This window comes from Platichthys flesus, chromosome 9 (genome assembly GCF_949316205.1).
Source record: "Platichthys flesus chromosome 9, fPlaFle2.1, whole genome shotgun sequence".
Classification (NCBI taxonomy): domain Eukaryota; kingdom Metazoa; phylum Chordata; class Actinopteri; order Pleuronectiformes; family Pleuronectidae; genus Platichthys; species Platichthys flesus.
In genome coordinates, this window is record NC_084953.1 from 1,972,743 (window position 1) to 1,997,032 (window position 24,290).

A 24,290-nucleotide genomic window follows, 5' to 3' on the forward strand; every position below is an offset into this window, starting at 1 on the left:
CATGGTCAATTTATTGTAGTATAAAACAAATAAAGCAGCAGGTCCTTAATTTGAGAAGCAGGAACTTGAATATAGTATATTCAATTTCCAAAAATTGTTGTTGAATAATTTATTTATTGTTTCATAGTCAAAGGAAAGAACGAGAGTCGAGCTCATTGTTTATAAAGATAATTTAAACCCTAACCCTATGAGGAGGTGAAGTGATGTGACATTGGCTACAGATAGGAGCTCCTCTCTCTCTCTCTCTCTCTCTTTCTCTCTCTCTCTCTCTCTCTCTCTCTCTCTCTCTCCCTCTCTCTTTCTCCCCCCCCCCTATCTTTCTGTCATTTTCTCTCCTTCACCACCATCACAGTAGCCCCCACCCCTCCCCCCTCCCACACCGTCTGCCCGGTGCGGGTGCACGAGCGGCTGCCGCGGCGCCGAGCCTCCCTCAGTCCCGCCGGTTCGGTCTCCCCAGTGGACGCTGCCCGGCTGGCGGATGATGGCGGCGGCCCCGCAGGAGGAGGTGGACCGCAGACCGATCCGGAGGGTCCGCTCCAAGAGCGACACGCCTTACATCAGCGAGGCTCGGATCTCCCTGCACCTGGAGACAGGTAGGGCTCCCTCGGGCGCTGATCGCCTCGTGTCTGGGTGCAGCAGCGGTGGGTTGTCGGTTCTCTCTCCATCGTATGGTGACTGTTCCCCCGCAGCGGCAGCAGCGTGACTCCGGGCTTTCATTGTGCAGCTGTCGGTGCCACGGTGCTCGGCTGCAGCCCGGTGCACGGTGCCCGCACAGCTTTTAATCCCACTCCCCGCGTGATGTGCACGGTGTGCGGGGCTCGGTGTGCGGGGCTCGGTCTGCGGGTTATTGGACGCCTTGTTCTCACTGCATGTGAGCGGATTGATTCCTGCTCCTCTAGCCTGACTCCGCCTCGACGCTCGGCCGCAGTGAGATGTTGTGTGAACTTGGGCCTCCTCAGGCTCCTCATTTAAAATGCTGCCGTTATTATCTCTGCGTTAGCTTGGCTGTGGGGGGGGGGGGGGGCGGTGGGGGTGAGGTTTTGGGGAGGGGGGCTGTTGCGGGGAGATAAGTTATTGCATCCTTTGTTGCCATGGTCACGAAGCCTGGATCACTGCATCATCAGCATCAGCATCTGGATACGAGTTTACAGCCAGATGTGTCATCATCCTCCTTACGCACACACACACACACACACACACACACACACACACACACTGATTTTTAGGAAACTTACTTAACTCAAACCATTGTTAGTACTTGCCTGACACTTAAATCCTAACTTCAACCTTAACTCATCTTTAACTAAAACCCTGACTTCCCTTCATCGTGGACAAAGGAACTAAATCGGTATCTCTATCCTTCACCATGACTTATACATGTCTAACCTTAACTTAACCACAGTTTACATCTTAACTAACCTTAACCAGGAGCTCAGAAGTGATGTTTAACCTCATCAAGACCGGGCTCTGGTCCCCATGAGGTTCACTGGTCCTCACAAGGTCAGTGTTTATGGTAGAAAAGGTCCTGAAGGAGTGTCACAAAAACAAGAAAACACACACACACACACACACACACACAGTTCAAGACTACAGGAGCTGTCCACTGCCCCTCGGTGCTGAAAAGGCCAGCGAGCAGAATCAGGCGAACTCAGCCCGCAGGATTCACTCGGCATTTCTCCACTGATACAAACATGAGAAACCTTTCCAGTATATTTATGAAACTGGGATTTGAAAAGCTGTTGTTCGACCCTCCCACAGAATGTGACAAATCCCAGTCACATGGTGTGTGCACCCTGGTAGAACAGAACTCTGTCTCACTGTTGTTCTGCTGCTTCGTGTCTAATTTGCTCTTTTTTGCACCACTACTCCACGTTAGCCCTCATCACCTCCGTCATTAATCACTTTAAGTATTTGTACTCTTAATATACATTAACTGCCTTGTGTTATTGTGTAGCTATACTTGTGTATGTGTTAAAACCAGCCACACATAATCTTAATACGATCAGGACTTACTCACATGCTTGCTCCCTCTTTTAGCCTTTATGACTCACCTCCTCGTAATCCCCCCCGCTGCCCTCTCTCTGGCCCTCCACTACCTTCCTCTCCATTTTGTTTTCTATTGAAATGCAGCACCTCCCTCCTCCTCCTCCTCCTCCTCAGCTAATCTGGTAGCACAGTTTCTTTCTCTGAGCTTAGTGGCCGGATTTATATCATCAGGCTTGAGTCTGAATCTGGAGGAGGGGGCGGGGGGGAGGCTGCTGCTTGCTAACCGAGCTGCTCCTGGCTATTAGCTGGAGAGTGAGGCTGGCGTGGCATCACAGAGAATCTGACGGGCGCTGCCAGCTCTACCAGGAGAGGGATGGTTCTCACCTCTACCTTGAGCATGAAGCCTTGCTGTTTAACCCCCCCCCCCCCTCATCATTGCTTTAGTATAATCACATTTTGTTCTGTCACCAGTGAAACCATCTCCCCCCACTCCCTCAAGTCCCATTGACTTCATAGCTGCTGATGTTCTTTTGGATAAATCCAGCCCACTCTGGTCTTTGGTGTGTGTCACTATTCACATGTGACAAATATCCACGTTGTCTACAGTGTGCGTGTGTGTGTGTGTGTCTGTGTGTGTTACTATGCACGCTTGCCCGGTGCATATGTGTGTGGGAGGCTGGAGTACATGAGTACTGGCTCTAGTAAACATGAGTTTATCACCTCTTGTCCAAAATTAATAACTACTACAAACGAAAGCATCTTTCTGGGATATTCACATAACGTGTCGAGCTAAATATCACATTTTAAAGAGGGACGTACCAGCACCAGTGGGTGGGGAAGGGGGGGGGGGGGGGGAGTTGGGGAAGGTACTAATGGAAACCCAACAACTCCAGATCTTAACTAGGCAATTGTTTCTCTGCTCTGCTTCAGAATCCAAGTCAGCTCAATGAGAGCTTAGTCCTCCTCACAAAGACCAATATGCAGGCACCACCACGCTCTCACTGAAACACAGAGGGAGCTCTGATACAGACCTGAATGAGAGCCTGAGACAGAGGAGGCTCACATGAGCGGAGGTGGGGGAGCAGGAAGAGTCGACGGAGGAGGCTTTTCGTTTGTAGCACCGTAAAGACAGAGTGTTGGCTGTCGTCCACAGAATACGGTGGGATCGGTGCAACACAAGATGCCTCCCACAGGAAGAGGAATATTCTTCAGTCTCACACACCAGCCGGGCCGTGAGCAGCTCGGTGCCAGAACCACTTGAGCAGAATAGAAGCATCACGGGGGAGGAAGTGTGAGGGCTTAAAATGCAAAGGAGCACTCCCACCTATCACACAAACCCAACCTCCCCCCCTGCTCTTCATTTGATGGCACGTGGGTTTGTGCTTTTAGCTCCGGCAAGTCGCTCATTGTGCGTCGAGGACGGAGAATGAGTCAGACTGAAGTTCACTGTCAACACAGGGAGCGTCTGTCAGCTGCTGGGACGTCAGCTGTTACAACGTGAACACCACGTTTGGATGTTTACGTTGTAGATACGATCGTTTGTATCTGTGTTGTCTCTCATTCAGCAACATTACACAAAAACTACTGGATGGATTTACACAGAACTTTGTGAGAAGATGCATTATGGGTCAGGGAAGAACCTGATAGAGCCTGATTGTGCAGATTCAGATCAAAGGGAGATAGACTTTAACATTGGGAGATTGGATGTTTTTTTTAAATATTTTTCTTGAGAAATCTATTGTTAAGATAGATTGATCTAGAAACAGGTGAGATCTTGTGCAGATCTGGATGATGATTCAGATTGTGGAGGTTGATCTTATTCAACTGCTGTTCAGTAACTGTATTAGAGGATGATATGTATCTGCTGCAATACATGAAGGCTGCATGCGATCACCAGGACTCTGTCAGAAGAGATAGGGTTAGGGTTAGGGTAACCCTAACCCTTTTATCTTAATCTGGACCTGGACCTTGTTAAATGAAGGATACATAAAATGGGGATAAAGTGGCCACTCAGCCTTGGTGGAGGTGTTTGCTCTCTGAGTGTCCTCCTAGTTAGCTTTAATATTAGTTTATGAGTTCACTAATACTTTATTAATGAATTATAAGCACAGTTTGGACTTATTTAGGATGACAACACGCTACATATCGTCCAGAACTGGAACAAAACCTCAGTGAACTTGTTGCACTCAGCGATTTCCCTGTTTGTCGAGAGAGGTGATGCAAACGTTTCTCAAACTGCAGTGTTGCATTATGGGTGTCTGAGTGCAACTGTCTCTGGAGGACTGTCTGCCTGTCTGCATTGGTCCCAGAGGGGGGTGGAAGAGCTGTTGATGATTAAGCTCATGACAGGAAGGTGTTTTCTGCTACACGTCCCATTAGATCTGTTCTGTAAGTGTTTGGCACTTGGTGTTGGCTGCACAGAGGAGTGTGAACAGGCTGAAGTATCCGTCAAACAAACAAGTCACTAGACGTTACAATTTAAAACCAAAGTCTTATTGCTGCTGAGTTATTGATGGGCAGAGACCAATGGATGGTGAATTTAAATACAAAAACAAACACAAACCAAAGTTTATTATCTGATTTTATTACTTGAATAAATTAAACAGCTTCACAAATCCCATGTATCTGTGGAGCTGTATTTCTCAGTTACAGTGTTGTCTAGTTGTGTTGTTGATTTACTGTTGTTGTTGCCTGCTGGGCTGTGCCTCTGTGCTGCAGCCTGTCTGGCAGCCTCCCCTCGGTACTTGTCCCCCCCCTGTGGTTGTTGCAAGTGTGTCCCCACGATGCTCGTCCCCGGGTGCTTCAGCTGAGGGGAGGAGGGGGGGGGGGGGGGGGGGGGCGTTATCATCAGGCAAAGTCAAAACACACAATCAGGATCTGTTTTATTTAGAAACAGTGTTTGAGTGTGTGTCTGTACTGGTGAAGGCCACATATCAACACTGTGCAAACAGGAGAGGAGAGGGTGACTCATATCCCTGTGAAACTCCAAGTCTCCCACACACAAACACACACACACACACACACACACACACACACACACACACTGCTGATCTGTCACTTTGTATTCAATGCGCTCGCAGCGGGGGGGGGTGGAGGTGGTTGCTGAGGAGCGGTGATGAGAGAAACTGTAGACAGAAGAGAAAACACTGACCGCCGTGTGACCTTTGACCCTCAGACTTCTCCTGTCGTATCACGTTATCAAGCTCGCCCCCCCCCCCCCCCCCCCCCCAGATGGTCTGCTGTTGTGTTGATGTCGACACGTTTCTGGAAGAAGAAGAAGAAGAAGAAGAAGAAGAAGAAGAAGAAGAGACACCTGAATATACAGAATCACACTTCATAGAGTCGGAGCTGCACCTCAATGAGTCGCACTGGAGCTCAGGGGTCAAGTTCTATCATCGCACACAAACACACACACTATAGTTTATTTGGACTCAGCACCACACACACACTGTTCTGCTGCCCCAAATACGAGGACATCAAATGTGGATTATTCCACCGCTAAAAATAGTCCCGACACAGAAGCACAGTTTTCTCTGGTTCGTGTTACGTTTGTTCTACGATGTCCAATTTTCAATAAGCTCACAAAAATAACACTTTATATTTGTGAGCTTATTTCAAAGATTCACATCTTTAATATGAGCCACAATTTTATTCAAGGTAACAGGGCATTTGATTTTTGTCGCCTGCATCATATCCACGTTACACTGCTAATAACCTCCACTCCATTCTTCTTATGGTTTCCACTGGAAGTCAGAGGACATGTCTTCAGTCGAGCGCTGAGGAGCGACGCTGTGAAGCTGAGAGCAGAGAACCAGTCGATGCTCCTGCTGTGCAGCTAATTATCTACAAAACGCTTCATGCTTCTTCTCGTCCATCGTCTCCGCTGAGGCTACGGAAGTCAAACTGTGGACTTCTCTCAAGACTCTTAATCAGGGCTGCAGAGGCTGGACAGATGCACGGGTGTGAAAACAGAGACACATGCAGCAGAGTGATTGAGATGAAATGTCTGGATGAGTCTTGTTTCAGGCTCCTAACAGCAGCTCTCCATCTTTCTGTCTCAGCAGCAGCTCGTTCACTTTCTCACTAAATCTCTGTCAGCGGCGCAGCTTCAGGTCAGACCCAAATTAGCAGCAGCATCATCACAGTGTAGAGGATGATTAATATTTTCTCACCTGACGCAGACATGTGGCCAGATGGGAGAAGAGGCTGATGTGTGATGGTCATCCGAAATAGACGGGGGGAGATATATCATAACGACAGTAACGACCAGGAGTGGTTAAGTTAATTATAATTAACTAAAGCAGCATATTTGATGATGTTAGTTCAAGTTTAATGAAAGTTCAGTCATCAGGGAAGCGGGGGGGGGGATTGGATTTTATCTAGTGTGCTCAAAGCTCAATTTAGAATCTTACTACAAATCGATGTGGTGATGTTTTTGGTTTAATCCAAACATCTCACTGTGGTTCACCATCTGCACAGGATCCAGCAGGGGTTTAACCCTTTGACCTTTTGAAGCTGCTCTGCAGTAATCACCCTGTCTGTTAGTTCAAGTTTGTAGCGTTTAGCTCAAAGGCCTCGTTTAAACCCAAGGCTGACCCGTTAACTCAGGCCAGCTGTAGACACACACACACACACACACACACACACACACACACACACACATACTGGGCCCTGATCAATAACAAGTTTAATCTATCTTACTTATTTTCACATTGAAAAAGAACACAGTGTTTCACAAGGAGGAAAAGAAGAGAAATAACATTTATTTTTCAGTTTAAAGAGCTTATGAGTCATTCTTTATCATTGCTCGGATTTATATTTAATAGAACCTCTCCGGGCTGATGAGGTTCTGATGACCTGCTGACGACTGACCGGCGCATTGTGAGCTGCTCACAGGAAACACCTGCTGAGAGCAGACGCTGCCGGACACGAGAGGTTCTGGTGTAAAGAGCTCAGCGTCTCACACACAGTAAATAATCTGACAGCTGGACGGACCACTGAGAATAAACCGCTGCCATCTCAGATGTGACAACACCACCTGTGCTCTGAAGCTGCTGCACACGCTCTCATGTACCTGTGTGTGTGTCTGTATGTGTGTGTGTGTGTGTGTTTGTGCATCCCCACGTGCATTTTTGTTTATTTTCACAGGTTGTGGCAAGATAACAAAGATAATCTCGCAGATTGAGGCAGGAAGTCCAGTTCGTTTATGTGATGTCATAATTAATGTTAAAACTTCCATTTAGAAAAAAAAGTTAATATATGAGGCTTGATGTGTTGATGCCATCTTCAGTAAAAGAGTCTGATTCGACCTCTGGACTAAATTCACGCTGACGTTAACTGATCCAACTCGATGTTTTACCAGAGTCAGAAGAGGACAACCACACTTCCTCATCCATCCATTATCTATGTTAACTGATCTGAACTTAACTGAAGAATCAGGAGTGTAAAACTTTTATTTATAGAATGTTTTGTACGAGATACTTGAATAAGCTGATCCACTGAGACGCCTCCGGAGGCAGCGGGCAGATCAGCTCAGTGAGGTCCAGCCAGATGCTGGGCACCTCTTCATCAATGTCTGGTCTATGACGTCCTCCAGCACTGGCCCATCCTCCTCCAGCTCCGTGTCAGGACCATCTTCAAACTGACAAAAGTCTGGTGCATGGTTGAGAAAATGGATCTTGGCTGCGTCTCCTCCTCGTCGTTCTTGGTGGGAGAAGCTTCAACATCCACTTCCACCGGTGGCTTCTCCTCAGAGGAGGCAGCAGCTGCGACCGGCTCAGTTTGAGCAGGTTTGCGATTCCTCTTCCTTTTGCGCTTCATCTTGCAAACATATGGCTCCTGTCCTCCATCACCCTGGAGGATTTCACTGTTATTCTCCTCCTGCAGGAGATCGGTAGTAGGGTCAGACTGGTTGCTGATTTGCTGTGTCTCCTTGTCAGTGTTCTGAGTGGACACAGCATCAACGGTCTCCTCAGGTAGCTTCTCCTCTTCCTCCTCGGTACCTGAAGTCTTCACCTGAGGAGTGGGGTCAGTCTGGCTGCTGATTGGCTGCTCAGTTTGATCACAGGATCCTTAAAAATTGCATCCTAGGATTCCTTTATGTACATTTGTGACATTTGAGACTTTGATCTGAATGGCAACAATAACAATAATAGGAAAAAATTAAATTAACAATTTTCACCACTTTCTAATTTGCTGCATATTTGGGTAATAATTTGAGCGTGTTAAAGCCCTCACAAAGCCAATTCATTTGCCTGAAAAATAATAATGTATAATAATAATAAATAATGAATCCTACCTGTCACTTACTGTGAAGACGTACTGAAGCTGAAGGTCGTAGTTTGTGTGTGAAGAAGCAGGAACATGGATTTAATGATCAGCTTCACTGCTCCAGTCTCCTGCTCATTAGAGGAATCTGTCGAGCAGGGAGTCTGAGTGACTCACTACAATATGACTGAGTACGAATACCTTGAGAGACACAATCTGTGTGTTGATGTCTTTTCTGACACACAACAGACGCAGCGATGCAAAAGACAAAAGTAATGTCACAGGATGAAGGTTTCTGTGATTGTGTTTCTGCATCGTGTGAAAGGAAAACTCCAGAGAGTGTTAACAACCACTTCTTTAGACATCCTGTGGAGGTCATGTCTGAAATCAGCTTAAGGGACGTCCCTCACTTTGATGCTGCCGTGGCCCTGAAGGTCAAAGGTGGTTTGAAACCCTAGGTGGCCTCATCGGCTGTGGTCAACCCATACCGTCTTTCTCACCGGCTCGAACACTGTCCTGAGTTAATCTGCGATAACCATGTGACCTGTTCTCTGACTCTTTCATCTCCTGATACACAACCTTGTTGTTGGAGTTGGAAAAGCCTCCATGAGTCATCGTGTGCAGGAGAAGGGAACCTGCAGCGTGTGCTTCTGATCTCAGTGTTCAAATCCATGAACGTCAACACACACACAGTGACACCAAGTGAGTAAACAGCCACGAGTGACACAAGCTTTGTGTGTCCGTGTTGTAACAGGAAGTAGAAAACAGCGAGAGGTGTTTGTGATCAGAGTTGACTCCTCATCCTCCTCCTCATCGGTCTTCATCCTTCCTGCAGCTCAGAGTCTCACTGTCTCACACATATGAGGTCATTTCATTCACATCTCCTGTAAGTGAGCCCCACCTGCAGGGGGATGCTTGTAACTGCAGGTGGTGGCCCTTAATTCCCTGCTTCATCATCATCTCTCCAGATTCAGCTCGTTGTTGATCTGTTGACTCTCGGAGCTTCTTATCTTGTCTTGTTTTATCGCTGCCTCGGCCTGCAGAGTATTTCCTTTACTACACAACTCAGCCCTCCGAGTACATGTACTGTGTCTACAGTCATATTACTCCTGTTATGGCCTCCAGTGAAGTACAGGGTGGATTTTATCTCTTAATCCCTGACTGGTCCACTCACTGCTGTGTGTTCATGTCCCATCAAACAACGACTGGATTACACTGCAGGTAACAACTGGTTTTACTGAGCTCGGTTTGGACAGTCTTTCCCATCATGCACCTGCAACATGGAACAAACAGACCAATCTAAAGCTCAACTCGTTTTCAGAGCAATTTCAGTTTTTAATCTCATCTTTATTTCACTTCCAGCTTTTCTTCTTTGATTTTGATAGTTTGCTTGAAATTGAATTTATTTCCTTAGGCTTTTGCTTTTCTCCTGATTTTGCTATTTCTCATTTTATTTTAATAAAGGTTGAGACAAGTCTGTTATCCCAATGTCTGTTTTTAGTTTTCTAACTTTACATTTTAAATTAGTTTCTTAATCTCTGTTATTTAAAATCTTAAAATTCTAAATCTCCCGGTGCTTCAATTTGATTGGTTCCCACCGTGAGTCCAACCCACTAAACTGAGCTATGATTGGTTGAATCTGCGGCGACGACAAGTTACTGTTAGATAAAGGACTCTGGGACCGGAAGTACATTTTTCCCATCATAATATAAAAAAAAGGCATTACGACGCGCAGCCCACTCAGAGTTAGTTGTATGAATAACTTGTTCCTACACAATACACATATATCTTGTGCATATAAAATAAACAACCTGTATTATTTTTTCATTTATTCATGACTTAGTAAGAATGAATACAATTAGGGCATCGTGGTAAACAAACATAAATTAAAAAACTATATATTTCAAATAGTTTTTCTGCACGTCTACGTTTCAATCATGCTTTTATTTTTTTATGGTGTAACCGGAAGCTCATTTGAAAATGGCCGCCTTGTGGTCAGTGGACAGGATCAGCTGCTAGAACCTCCTCCTCCTCCTTCTCGGGTCCAGTCCTGATCCCCAGCCCCAACATGGCGGGTCGTGGAGCCGTCGCCCTGTGTCCACGGTCCGGGTCCAGGTTCGAGCCCGGGTCCACCACCGACCCCCTGCATGCGGCGCAGCCCGCGTCCGAGCAGCTCAAACCGCAGAGGAGGAGGAGATGTTTCCTCCTGACCAGGACCAGGAGCCGCCGCAGCCCGGAGGAGCCGCTGCGGGACTCAGGGCGCCCGCCCCCCGCCAACAACAACAACAACAACGGGCCCTTCATCCTCCACTGTCACATCGGGAAGGAGATCAAGCACATCTGCAGCAACTGCCGGGGAGCGGAGCCGCTGGACGGTCAGTTCACTGAGCCTGGAGGGGGGGGGGGGGGGGGCTCCCTGAGAGAGGAAGAGGAGGAAGAGGAGGGAGAGGAGGGAGAGCCGCTCTCAGATCAGCTGCTAAGGCTCCTTCACACTGACTGGACCCGAGCAGTGTTCATCCTACCGGGTTTATCTGCAGCAGAGCAGAAGTGGAGCTTCTCACTTTGGAGATAAATGGCTGAAGAGGATGTAATTCTGTGAAAGTGTAGAAAACACACGTTAATACATAAAACACGAGCACATTAACACAACACCTTCATCAATCCGACAACACACGAGCTGCAAAGAGTCACAAATTGATGCAAATTGGAGTGGTGGGTTCAGGATCAGGACAGAGCAGTTGCTGGTGGTTGTTATATGATGTTGATGTTGTTGTTGTTGTCGTTGTTGAAAAGGTTTCTCAATGGCGGCTGCAGAGCTGTTACAGATTAGAACTGATAACCCTCTGGTCACAAGGCTGACGTTTAGTTTTTCCATCACTGACGTCGGTCCAGGTTTATTTGTGGCTCTGCAGTTTCTGTTGTTGTAACTTAATTTCAGTCATGTGATCATTGTGTGTGGGACCAGTGAGACCTGCTGGTGGATTTAGCTGCAGAAATGAGTCGATGTGCAGGATATTAAAAAAAGAAAAAGAACATCTGTGTGGCTTGAAAGTGGAAAACACAGATGTTCAGTTTTCTATTGCTCTGCAGTAAATGTGTGTATCTTCAGCTCGTGTGTTTTCCCATCAGTTACAGCCTGATGACACGTTCCCTTCCTCCCCTGCTGCCTCGGGCTTCTCCTCCTCCTCCTCGTTTGGAGTCGCGTGTCAAACAGAACCATTTAGTAGATAATGAGAAAACGTGTAATGTTCGAGTGCTCTGGGTGTAAAACGATCTCTAGTGGGATTAATGTCCAACACGTCCCCGTGGAGCCGAGGGAATCAAACCTCAGAGATAGAGGTGAAGTTTGTTCACTGTCACACAAACTGATGTTTTGTGTTGTTCTTCATATTCAGTTCCTCTTCGTCCTGAGGCTCCTCTTCATCGTTCCTCGGTGAAGCTTCTCTCTGGGAGAACGTGTCCTCGAAAGTTATTTTATCCTTAACTGTTGATTCAAGAAACCCTTTAAATCAGAGTTCTTCACTTCCACTGGTTTTATTGTGAAGTGGGAACCTCTAAACGTAGAGAGACCTTCAAAGTGAATTAGATGAAACCATCAAACCATCATTGATCATTCTCAGTACGCCCCTCATTAAGTTTGTCACCAGTGAAATGTATCGTTGACTTGGATTGATTTCATGTGACCGATAAGGAGTCACTGGGGGGGTAGGGGGTGGGATGTCTCTACAGGAGGAGGAGGAGGAGGAGGAGGAGGAGGTCTCCTGATCTGTGACGGCTTCAACTTCTGCCTGATATTTTCCTTTATGAAGCGTCTGTAGCAGAGGATGTCAGTGACTCTGTGTGTCTGTCCTTCACCTGCTTGTGAGTGATGTCGACTCGTTGTGTTTTCCAGCCGAGGAGGTCGAGAGGTTGGCCGCGATGCGCTCTGATTCGCTGGTGCCCGGCACGCACACGCCCCCCATCCGCCGGAGGAGCAAGTTTGCCAACCTGGGCCGTCTGTTCAAACCCTGGAAATGGAGGAAGAAGAAGAGTGAGAAGTTCAAGCAGACGTCTGCAGGTGAGAGAACAGCTCCTCCATTAGCACCCCCCCCCCCCCCCTGCAGTCATCAGTGTAGCTCACATCTCTGAGGACAGATGAATGTCTCCCTGTGGCACCTAGCAGCAGCAGCACTGATGGATGGGAGCACAGAGGTGCTGCAGAGCGGGGGGGGGGGTACAGGGGCCGCAGCACAGATCTGCTGTTTATGATCACGGTTATGAAAGATGGATGGAACAGCAGCAGGCGTCAGGTCAGCTGAGCCCTGTTGCTGCTCTGGGTTCAACACAAGGAAATAACTCATCTCCTTCAGTCGTCTACTTGTCAGCAGGCAGAAAACAGGGGGGGGGGGGGGGGCAAGAGGCTTCCTGCGGCCGAGCTGTTCCCTCAGCTGTCACAGCCCCCCCAGGGCTTTTATTTACTTCCTGCTGAAAGCTGCCTCCTCCCTCTGCAGCCAAATATCACACAGTACACACACATATACACAGCTCACAGAGTCATTCTATCTCTAGACTGTTTCCATAGTTCAGTCAAAGACCATTAAATTATCTATGATTCATGTTTATTGGGACTGGGATGGAAACACAGCTCCCAGCAAAACAAATAAAACAGATGAAACTAACAAATGTAAAAACACATTTCATGTTGACGGCCTTGTTTATGTGACATCACTTCCTGTTTGCTCCCTCAGTGCTGGAGAGGAAAATGTCCACCCGTCAGAGCCGGGAGGAGCTGATCAAGAAAGGAGTTCTGATGGAGGTCTATGAGAAAGGTGAGAAGACGTGGGACAGTGAATATGTGAAGTTGTTTCTGAACTTTTCTTGTTAGTTAGGAAGGAGCGATGAAAGATAGAGAATAGATTGTTGATGCTCTGTCTCGTTGTGTCTCCTCCTGCAGGTCGGACGTCTCCCTCCATACGAGAGGAGGAGCAGATGGAGAACGGTCGCTCCCCGGAGCTGTCGGAGTCTGACGGGACGGAGCAGATGGACGGAGCCGCAGCTGAAGGTAGGAGGACGCAGCCTCCGTCCACTTCATCGTCTCATCTGGAGCTGAAGCATCTGACTGACGTTGTTCCTCTCCTCAGGTTCCCTGGACTTTCCGATGGCCAATGACGGTGCGTGTTCACAGGACCACGCCCAGAAACCCAGCCAGGCTCCGCCCGCTAAGAAGTCGGCTGTGTGTCATGCTAACGGCGCCGAGTCGCCGCTCTCCAGACCTCTACACAAACAACCTCCTGTGCCGCCGCCCAAACCCTTCACCAGGCTGCCCAATCACCTCACAGGTGATCACATGACAGCTGCTCCCTCGCACGGTACTTGACTCTGCACGCACTCGTCTGACCCTCTCACTTCCTCCCTCTCGGTGCAGACGGCGCCCCGGTCAAGTTGCCATGTATGTCGGGGAAGTTGTCTTCTCCTCCTCTACCTCCAAAGAAGCTCATGATCTCCGTCCCCGTCGGGAGCATGGAGCCGTCCTCACTCGCCTTCCAGAAGTGCCCCGCCCCTCACGGCCACATGATGGGCGGGCACTCGCTGCAGTACGGGACGCTGCCCGCCGCTCTGCACCCGCCCAGTCGCATCATCGAGGAGCTCAACAAGACGCTGGCGCTCACCATGCAGAGGTTTGAGAGGTGAGGATCACATGGTTCCCACCATAATATGAAGCTTTCTGTCAGTTTCTGTTCACGTTTATTTTTACAACCATCATTTATCGCAGCTTTGATCCTGACTTTCTGTTCACTGGCACTTTTCACTCCATCACAACTTCAATACACAGCTCACGGCACAATGACCTCTGACCTCTGACCTTTGACCTTCCCCACCGGCCTGCAGCTCCCTGATGCACACTTCACCCATGGTGATGAACGAGTTCGACAACGATAAAGAGAACCTCCCAAACGAGACGGACTACGAGGAGCTGCCGGGGATGTACAAGGACGAGGACGAGGAGGACGAGGAAGAAGAAGAAGAAGATGACGAAGAGGAGGATGATGAAGATGAGGAGGAAGACGAGGACGAGGATGAATCAATGTTTACAAGTAGGTGTCATTCTTTCCCTGAAGTGTTTTATACTTCAGGTGTTTCTCAGTTATCCTGAGTTTTGACCTTTTTATAATGGAGCAAGGAATTTATCATAATACATATATTTATTTGCACCAGTAATAAACAGGACACATAAAGGAACTTCTACAAACAGGAGAGGGTTAGGACTCCAGTGTTTTTATTTATTAACAATAATAAACCGTATTCATGCAGCACTAGTAATTTAGTCAAAGTTTCAAACTAATCCAGTAGCTTGTTGGTGCATTGAGAACCAGAACCACTAATCATTTCACAGTCGGACTTTAAAAACCTTTATTGTCCATAATCCAAATTGATCAGAACCTGGATCTGCCTGACGCTGCCTGCTCGCTTTAAAAACCCTGAAATAAAACAAATCAAAATAAGAACAACAGACTTAAATAAACCAACGTTTTAATTTGTACAAGAAGAAAATCTACAAAAGCTTCACGCGATTATGGAGGACCATACATGACATAAGTAAAAATAAATAAATAAATAAATGTATAAATAAATACAGAAATAAATAAATAAATGAATAAATAAAAATGGAAATAAATAAATAAATACAGAAATAAATAAATAAATATGTTAATACCAAAAGAAATGTCAAAAGAAATGTCTTAAATATATTTTAACATTTATTTTTTCCCTGATACATTTCCTTTGCATTTGCAGTGTCCTTATGCTAATGAGAAAGGCGGGCCTAACCGCAGTCTCATGCAGGATTGGTCACAGGAGTGTAATGATCCAGCCCTACTACTTCTGCCTTTCAATGCTGGTGTCCAGTAGCTGTTTGCAGCGTTGAGCCAGTTCACACTTAAAATGAACTAGTTCAAGTTCAGAGGGTTAGTTAAGGTTATTTTTTATTGGGATGATTTAGGTGTCAGTAGTCCTGACTGTGAGCGTCACGTCTCGTGTTGTAATGAGCACAAGGAGCGAGCCGAGAGGAGGAGGAAACAGAAACTCCAGCTCGTTACAAACCACCTGCCGCCTCTGCTGTGATCATGAAGCCGCTGATCTCTGAGCAGATGGGACCAGAGAAGCTCTGTGTTTCCACTGTTTCCACTGTTCCACAGAGTCACTAACTGGCTGTTGCACGGTGAAGAGATCAAGTCTCAGTCACTGCCCGTGTCTCTGAGCGAGTGTGTGACGGAGCGCAGGGGCTGTGTGTGTGTAGCTCAGTTGACCAATCCTGCTCGAGACTGAGGTTAGGCCCGCCTTTCTCATTAGCATAGGGACACTGAAATGTGGAAATAAATAAATGTGGAAATAAATAAAAGTTGCAATAAAAGTGGAAATAAATAAATAAATGTGGAAATAAGTTTAAGACATTGATTTATTTAATTCTGCATTTATTTCCATATTTATTTATTTATTTCCACATTTATTCCAACTTTTATTTTTCGATTTCAGTGTCCTTATGCGAATGAGAAAGGCGGGCCTAACCTCAGTCTCGAGCAGGATTGGTCAACTGAGCTACACACACACACAGCCCCTGCGCTGTGCCACACACTCGCTCAGAGACACGGGCAGTGACTGAGACTTGAGCTCTTCACCATGCAACAGCCAGTTAGTGACTCTGTGGAACAGTGGAAACAGTGGAAACACAGAGTTTCTCTGGTCACATCTGCTCAGAGATCAGCGGCTTCATGATCACAGCAGAAGCTGCAGGTGGTTTGTACCGAGCTGGAGTTTCTGTTTCCTCCTCCTCCTCTCGGCTCGCTCCTTGTGCTCAGTACAACACGAGACGTGACGCTCACAGTCAGGACTACTGACACCTAAATCATCCCAATAAAAAATAACCTTAACTAACCCTCTGAACTTGAACTAGTTCATTTTGAGTGTGAACTGGCTCAACGCTGCAAACAGCTACTGGACACCAGCATTGAAAGGCAGAAGTAGTAGGGCTGGATCATTACACTCCTGTGACCAATCCTGCATGAGACTGCGGTTAGGCCCGCCTTTCTCATTAGCATAAGGACACTGCAAATGCAAAGGAAATGTATCAGGGAAAAAATAAATGTTAAAATATATTTAAGACATTTCTTTTGACATTTCTTTTGGTATTAACATATTTATGTATTTATTTCTGTATTTATTTATTTATTTCCATTTTTATTTATTCATTTATTTATTTATTTCTGTATTTATTTATACATTTATTTATTTATTTATTTTTACTTATGTCATGTATGGTCCTCCATACGCGATGGTTTGATATTAACAACGTGTCTGTTTGGGTTTTCGTGCGGTCGCTGCAGGTGCGCTCGCCATGAAGGTTTTACGAAAGGACTCGCTGGCCATCAAGCTGGGAAACCGCCCGTCCAAGAGGGAGCTGGAGGAGAAGAACATCCTGCCGCTGCAGTCCGACCAGGAGAGGATCCACTTTCGCCAGCAGACGGCCACCAAGCTGACCAGGTGAGCGGCCGGAGCAGCTTCGAGCGGGTAGAGGTGTCAAGGGCACCGAGTCCCAGAGGCACAGAGTCCCAGAGTCCCAGAGTCCCAGAGTCCCAGAGTCCCAGAGGCACCGAGTCCCCGAGTCCCAGAGTCACCGAGTCCCAGAGTCACGAGTCACCGAGTCACCGAGTCACCGAGTCCCAGAGTCCCAGAGGCACCGAGTCCCAGAGGCACCGAGTCCCAGAGTCACCGAGTCCCAGAGTCCCAGAGTCCCAGAGTCCCAGAGTCACCGAGTCACCGAGTCCCAGAGTCACCGAGTCACAGAGTCCCAGAGGCACCGAGTCCCAGAGTCACCGAGTCACAGAGTCCCAGAGTCACCGAGTCCCAGAGTCCCAGAGTCCCAGAGTCACCGAGTCCCAGAGTCACAGAGTCCCAGAGGCACCGAGTCCCAGAGTCCCAGAGTCCTGTGAAAGAGTGACACGACCACAAGCTGGCCCTGTGTGACTGAGATAGACGTGACCAGGCTGCTGAAGAGGAGAGGATGGAGGGAGGAGGAGGGAGGGAGGAGGCAGAGCTGAGAGGGGGAGAGATTAAAGCTGGAGAAGTTAGGAGTCTCCAAATGATTGAGTTTTTAGTTCTAGATTGAAAGTCTAAATTGAGCTCATTGAACCAGAGCAACTTTAAATATTAGCAACTATATGATTAAAATATTTCAGTGCAGTATATTCAGTAACCTCAGCTTTTCTGTTCAACAGTAAAAACCACTGCTTTGCCTGAAGATGAAACATAACAGTGATATTTGTCTTTTCCTTGGTTCAGGCGGTTGAGTCAGAGGCCGACGGTCGAGGAGCTGGAGCAGAGAAACATCCTCAAACGTAAAGTCACGTTTCAAACAGATTCAATATTTAAAAAAGAGAAGACGTTGATCCTCAGGGTTCGTGATGGAGTTTCTTTTTCTGTCGTTGTCTTCAGCTCGAAATGATCTGGAGGAGCAGGAGGAGAAGAGAGAGATCAAGAGACACTTGTCCAAGAAGGTGAGACAGAGGAGACAGAGCAGTGGAAGTGACGATGACCCTTTTCTACAGTTTTGTGTCTGAAGATATTAACGAATAGCAATAATTTGGTCGGAAACGAGGCCATAAGACTGAAAACAGAATTTTTTGTTATAATGAAAAGACCCTTTGGTGCATTTTTGATCAATTTCATTCCTGTAGTTTGTCTTGAAAACATTAAAAACATGAGCTAAGTTCCAATAATAGACGAGTGTGATATCCACACCACAAGTCTATGTGGTAATGATGAGTTCTTATTGGATGTTAACCCCCCCCCTCCTCCTCCTCCTCAGCTCAGCCAGAGGCCGACAGTCGAGGAGCTGAGAGAAGCAAAGATCCTCATTCGCTTCAGTGACTACGTGGAGGTCGCCGAGGCTCAGGACTACGACCGGAGAGCCGACAAGCCGTGGACGCGGCTAACCGCTGCCGATAAGGTCCAATCTGAAGTTGTCTGTTACACACACACACACAGACACACACTATACTGTTTGTAAAATATGTGTTTGTGTGTTTTCAGGCTGCCATTAGAAAAGAGTTAAACGAGTTCAAAAGCACAGAGATGGAAGTGCACGAGTCGAGCAGACACCTGACCAGGTGAGACCATGTGACACGATACTGCCCCCAGAGGCTGTGGAGCTCATCACACGTCTGATAAATATCATAGGTCACAAAGTTAATATAAAATAAAGTTTGTCCTGAGGATTGATGTTTAATCCAAAGGCTTAATTCCAGAGACTTTAAATAAAGATGGACGACATGACAGCTCCCAAAACTGGGAGTCGAGGGGTCTCTACCACTTGTTAAAACATATTTCATCAATCTTCTGTAATTTCTAGTGTTTGTTTTTTTAATCTTACGAGTTGAGTTAGTTTAAGTTGGTGTTCTTCTCTGTAAGCAAAACTTAATATTTTCCCGATCCCTCAGTTGTTTGTTGAGATATTTCACAACTTTTAACACTGCATTTCTCTGACTGTTTTTCTTCCTGCAGGTTTCACCGACCTTGAAGCGGCCCAGTCGACCTCAGCTAAGTCTTTCCAGCTCACACAGCTTCTCGCTGCCCTCGTGCTGATGCCTGCGACCTTCTCCAGCCACAGAGTCAAACTGACGGGACTCAACACAACAGGAGTTTGAGGCGTCGCAGGAAACGGACAAAACAAGACTTTCTGGAGAGTTTGTCTTTTGGCTGACGTCTCCTCTCGGAGGAGATTTTACAGACTTCTTGATATTCAAAGGCTCTTAACTGTCATTTTTTTATGATGAAGAGATGGAGATACGTTTACTTTGCAGCACTTTGGTTTTTGAACAAACCCTCTGGAGGTCAAACTGAATCTGTGCCAATTTCAAGGATGTGAACAGTCGCAGGACTTATTTTTTAACACTGGGATTGTTTTCTTGCCTTTCACCTTGTGCTCACTCTCCATCTTTACCGGTTGAACCCACAGATAACATCTCACGTATCGTTTCTCATTTTGCCAACAGAATAAAACTCGAGCAGCAGCTTGAGCTGTTTGTGCAGCTGGAGCCAAAACGTCCTAAGATCCTTATCAACATCCCAGAATTACTTCTTCAAAGTCTGTAACAGTAAAAACTTTAAATCTCCAGATTCACTCCCATCAATTAACTCAGCAATAACTTCAGATCCTCTCCCGAGCCCCTCTGTCGACAAGTTCAGGAGCTCAGACGCTTTCCAGACGTCAGATTTAGACCAAAGCGACTTGGCGAGCTGCCGGGGTCGTGACCTTGAAACCTTCCCGGAGCGACTGCATCACGGTGCCTACAGTCGAGTCTGCAGGGATTCAGAAATTGCCAAATTCACTCGTTTCCATTTGATGCAGAATATTATCTGTAGACGCGGTAAAGCGTTTCAGAGCATGGAAAAGGCAACAAGGAAACTTTTAACTTGATAAATAATAACTAAATAATGAAAACCTGCCACTTTACTCTTTGATTGTTTTAATCGTTCAGTCGATAATGGGTCCATGATTTATGTTTTGACCTTGTAATTGAGAGGTGTGTGTGTGTGTGTGTGTGAGAAATATCTCAGAACTATAAGACATGTTGTACATAAAGAAAGTAAACAAGACTTTTCAGATGTTTTTTGTAAAGCTGCATGTGCGTATTAATTTATTGTGAGTCTTCTATTATGTATGCAGTTTCTTAAAGAAAGAAACTTATTAAAAAGTAATAAGTTGATGCTTCCTTTGTCTCTTTACAAACTTATACATCCACACATAACATGGATCAGTGATCTGGTTCAACGTCCTCTTCAGGGTTTGCTTATCCAAGCCTCTCTCGTCATAGTCTTTAGGGGAAAGCTGGAAATTGACTGGTGAATCTGTGAAGTGGTTCCAGAGTCGCTCGGCTTATCATCAACAGCCCGTGATGAGTTTTCAGTTCAGTCGAGCGGAGACAAATCCCCCGGACAGTAAACGCCACAGTCTGTTGGTCTCTCTGTGGAGTTAGAGGGGATGACCTGCTGCATTCTGGGAAAGCATCACGCCTCTGGTTCCTCGGTGTGGCTACACAGCGTGCACCAGGGCGCCGCAGTGTTTATGCCACAGGTCGATGGCTTTAGTCACGATGGCGTCTGTGTTTTCCTGCGGTATCTAGAAGGAAAACGTGACAGAGAGCTTTTAAAAAGAGGTACATGTACCTACTGTTACTCCTTAAAACACGTTTTGTATACTCACATTGCACAGGAACTTGACTGTGCCCTCAGGCCGGTTGATGCCCATCAACATGATCTTGTAGCTCAGCAGAATCTCCAGAGCAACAAACACGAGAATCTTACAGGAGCCGCTGATCACCTTGTCCCAAACCCTGAGAAACACGAAAGGCTTCGGTTACTTTGACCAATTTAAGGAACTTCAGCTGAAGGTGTAACAACAGAGTTTCCTCAGGGTGTTAAAGGTCTAATAATCTGAATGTTAGGCCTGAAAAAGTGTTAAATATGTCAGAGTATTACTTACTAGATCTTAAATACATGTAAGTACATCTTAATCATGTTAACGTTCATTAAAAGGATTTCCAGTTCTGCTCTGGAAACAACGATTACAGATGGAGATCAATGAAGATTTAAGACTTTTAGATGATAGTAAACATAATTATGAATATTATCCAATTCTGTTGGATCCTTATGATTCTTACACACTTTAAAGCTTGTGGGCGAGAGGATTGTCTGACCTCTGCAGGCTGGATTCCGGCAGGCAGCCGGCGAAGCAGCGTCTGAACCAGAGGCCGTAGGGCAGCTGAGCCAGGGCTCCGGTGTTCTTCAGATGGCTCAGCAGCCGCGGCTCCTCCTGACTCAGATAATGCTCCAGGCTTTTCGGCTGCACCACAACAGAGGGAAACAACAAGGCTTTCATTCATGATGACGCACGTTAGAAACATAACCTGATCCAAATGAGGAGTCATGAGAGTTCTGTCGCATCAATTCAGGTCTTGTACAATTTACACCGGACTTCGTCATACGCTTCGTATCTGTATGATATATATTATATCATATAATTTATCTGTACAAATTTAGACTTCCTGAAAACTCGACTTGCCAGAACAAGACCTTGGATTCATGTTTCCTTCAGTAAACACTGACACTCGTGTTCAAACCACTTGTCAACATCCGGTTTGAAGCTGCTGAACAATCAAATCTTTGTGGGAAGCAGCAACGTGATGTTCTTATTTGGTCAAATCATATCTTTTGCTTGTTTTTGACTCTCATGAGGTTCATTGACTGGAAATATATTTTGATATATATTCTATTCAATGGTCACAAGATGTGATTCTGAAAGCGTCCAGTAGGTCGACCTTGTGGTCAGAATTATTTTTCTCTCATATATAATCTCCATGTTTTGTTAAGGGATAACTTCTGGAGTTCTTACGAGATGAGGTATCGAGTCTCCGAACTTCGTGTGGAACTGGTTGATGAAGCACTTGATGAGCCAGTAGCAGTCGATGGGATCATCTACGATCTCCTCCATGGCTCTGCTGATGGACAGGAAGTCCTCGTTCTCTTCATCCTGGAAAGAAAATAAAAACAACACAACGTCAGACACGACGCAGCAGAATCAGAGAATGAAGGAAACAAGAGGGAACCCGTCAATCAGCGGCTCGTGCAGCCCAATGGGAGGAGTGTGTTCGTACCGGGGGTGTGGTCTCCGAGGAGCGCTGCAGCACCTGGCTCTCCAGCTGGAACATGCGCAGGTAGATGTGGGTGAAGGGGGTGGAGGCGTTGATGTACCTCATGACCTCCAGAGCCTCCAGGATGTCCTGGTACTGCTCCTTCCTGTAGCCTCCCACCAGAGAGTGGGAGTCACTGTGTGGGGGCAGGACGCCTGTGGGGGGTGGGGGGTGGGGGCACTGGTCAGGAGGAGTTTTCACAAAGTAAGCAAATTCTAATGAAGAACTTTACTTTATACTTCTTTTACCCATATTTACATTGTATTATATAATTGATTATAATTTACAGTTGTATGTTTTCAATTGTAAATCCTTACAACAACCAAATTGATTTGAGTATTACACTTACTTTTGGTTTGTTGGCACAATGACAACTTACTTCAAAAATGTGTAATTTTGAGTAGCAGACACAGAAAGGCAGCTCCATAGTTTGATATAGAGGATGATATGTGTGTTGATGTATTTATAGAAAAATAATTCATAAGATGATGATATAGCTTATCCATTAAATGTACTGTAAATAAATCAAATACAACAAATGTATAGAACTTAAATTAAGAAAATAAATATAAATGCAAAAATGTTCTTGGTACTTTAAAAAATAAAAGCAAAGGAACGTTATGTGTGAAATGCTTTTTTCTGCTGTTTATTAATTGGCCAACTGATGAATCAGACTCAATTAAAGAAAACCCCTCAGTTTATGATCTACAGTGGATTTCCGCTCTGTTACTGGAGCAGGACTGATTCAGTGTGTTTCTCACCCAGCAGCACCTTCCACACATGGACCCGGTACATGGACGGGAGGGGGAACCTCTGACTGAAGGTGCTCAGCTTCTCCAGATCTGTTGAGACACATCAGATCGTCACTCGTCTGATTTCACCTGCAGTTACACCAGGTTCCCCACTGACTCCTCTCCTGTGTGCTGGGGACGGTGAGGAGATACCCACCCAGAGGATGATCCTTCAGCAGGATCTCCAGGGACTTCTTCTCCTCCACTCCTCTGAAGCCGACTTTCTCATAGTAAGCAGAGCGGAAGTTTCTCTGAGGGTCGTCGGCCATGATGTGAGCCGGACTCTGAGTCCTGCAACGCAAACACTTCACTTTATCTGAGAGAGATGGACAGAAAGATAGATAGAACGATATATAGATAGATAGAACGACAGACAGACAGACAGACAGACAAGCAGACAGGCAGATAGATAGATCGATAGATCGATAAACAGACAGACAGACAGACATATACATAGATAGATGGATGACAAATCCTTAGAATCTCTTAATAAAAGATATTCTAGCTCTTTACTGATATTCGGCCTGATAAACACCAAACAGCCTCTAAACTGTGACAGATTATGATAAACATCTTTACTCTGAATATTTCAATACACTCGTGAGAGCTGAGCTACGTCATAATTGTTTGTTCGTCTCTTACCTCGATGTTGTTATGTTTCCAGCCTGTAGCCTGCGTTAGCTTCAAGCTAGCTGCTACATAGCTCCTGCAAGCTAACAGGCTAACGTTGGGTTTAGACACAGAAAACAACGACCTCCGGACTTTTCTTCGTTTTTATCTTTTATTACTAACTCTGAAGATACATCACTTCATCCAGCTCGACCCTTCGATCATCAGAAGCAGAGTTTTTGACACGTTTGCAAAGATTAATAGAGTTTACGAGCTGCTACACGTTAGCTCCGGATGTTGTTGTGAAGCACTTCCGGGTGGATGTTTCAAAATATATGTAAAGAAAATTATAAATCTGTATTCAACATTTTGTCACAAACAAATGCAGGCATCTTAAAAAAGTAAAAGCATATTTTAATACTAAATTGTCGACGATTAAACTTATGAATTACACTAAATAAACAATTATTTCTTTAATAAGATGTTGCCAATAAATTCTGATTCTGTTGAGTATTTTATAAAATTGCTCATTTAGTTGAACTTCATCATTTAATAGTACTTAAATTAGTTCTTTTAAAAAACGAAATCCTCCATATAATCGTTGAGTATTTAACATTTGTCTTTATGTATGTTTCCTCGATAGAATTGATGGATTGACGTCCCGCTTTTTATGTTTGTGATATAATATTTTCATATCTTTGGTTTCTAATTTAATTGGTTTAACTTTTTTCCAGAATCCTGTTTGTTTATCGACATTTATAAAACAGAGTTTAGTTGTTTTCTTCACATTTGTTATCGATATCTATTTTTAGCCTTTTTAGTTGTTGTGGGATAGATGTGTATTTTGGTGTGGATGCTGCTCAGCAAACTTATACTGATGTATTTTTCACATACTAGTAGAAGTACATGATCA

The 24,290-nt window shown here is 45.7% G+C and overlaps 2 protein-coding genes across 3 annotated transcripts; one reads left to right on the top strand and one right to left on the bottom strand.

The window, feature by feature from the left end:
- Positions 1 to 390: 390 nt before the first annotated feature.
- Positions 391 to 19,994, top strand: LOC133960943 (phosphatase and actin regulator 1-like). The gene is made up of 13 exons (XM_062395830.1): positions 391 to 593; positions 12,146 to 12,310; positions 12,981 to 13,061; positions 13,187 to 13,294; positions 13,374 to 13,571; positions 13,658 to 13,919; positions 14,122 to 14,327; positions 16,614 to 16,770; positions 17,569 to 17,624; positions 17,722 to 17,783; positions 18,095 to 18,235; positions 18,319 to 18,395; positions 18,790 to 19,994. Exons 1-13 carry the CDS (start codon positions 479 to 481, stop codon positions 18,803 to 18,805), a joined length of 1,644 nt encoding a protein of 547 aa, XP_062251814.1. The 5' UTR covers positions 391 to 478; the 3' UTR covers positions 18,806 to 19,994.
- tbc1d7 (TBC1 domain family, member 7) lies at positions 19,894 to 23,685 on the bottom strand. 2 transcript variants are annotated; one of them, XM_062395831.1, is made up of 8 exons: positions 23,411 to 23,685; positions 22,926 to 23,059; positions 22,739 to 22,819; positions 21,942 to 22,132; positions 21,680 to 21,817; positions 20,985 to 21,130; positions 20,492 to 20,621; positions 19,894 to 20,407 (listed from the first exon to the last, which is right to left on the bottom strand). In XM_062395831.1, the coding sequence occupies exons 2-8, from the start codon at positions 23,035 to 23,037 to the stop codon at positions 20,321 to 20,323; spliced, it is 885 nt and encodes a 294-aa protein (XP_062251815.1). In that variant the 5' UTR covers positions 23,038 to 23,059; positions 23,411 to 23,685; the 3' UTR covers positions 19,894 to 20,320. The 2 variants fall into 2 exon arrangements, with proteins under 2 accessions (XP_062251815.1, XP_062251816.1); XM_062395832.1 differs by having other exon boundaries at positions 22,926 to 23,084.
- Between the last annotated feature and the right edge of the window lie 605 nt (positions 23,686 to 24,290).

Bases quoted from the DNA above. Each gene is read 5' to 3' on its own strand.
- LOC133960943 (XM_062395830.1), top strand. From the start codon at position 479: ATGATGGCGGCGGCCCCGCAGGAGGAGGTGGACCGCAGACCGATCCGG. The intron at 594-12,145 runs GTAGGGCTCCCT...TGTGTTTTCCAG, and splicing joins CTCCCTGCACCTGGAGACAG to CCGAGGAGGTCGAGAGGTTG. The intron at 13,295-13,373 runs GTAGGAGGACGC...TCCTCTCCTCAG, and splicing joins GGACGGAGCCGCAGCTGAAG to GTTCCCTGGACTTTCCGATG.
- tbc1d7 (XM_062395831.1), bottom strand. From the start codon at position 23,037: ATGGCCGACGACCCTCAGAGAAACTTCCGCTCTGCTTACTATGAGAAA. The intron at 21,131-21,679 runs GTAAGAACTCCA...GTTGTGGTGCAG, and splicing joins GAGACTCGATACCTCATCTC to CCGAAAAGCCTGGAGCATTA. The intron at 20,408-20,491 runs GTGAGTATACAA...TTTTCCTTCTAG, and splicing joins CAGTCAAGTTCCTGTGCAAT to ATACCGCAGGAAAACACAGA.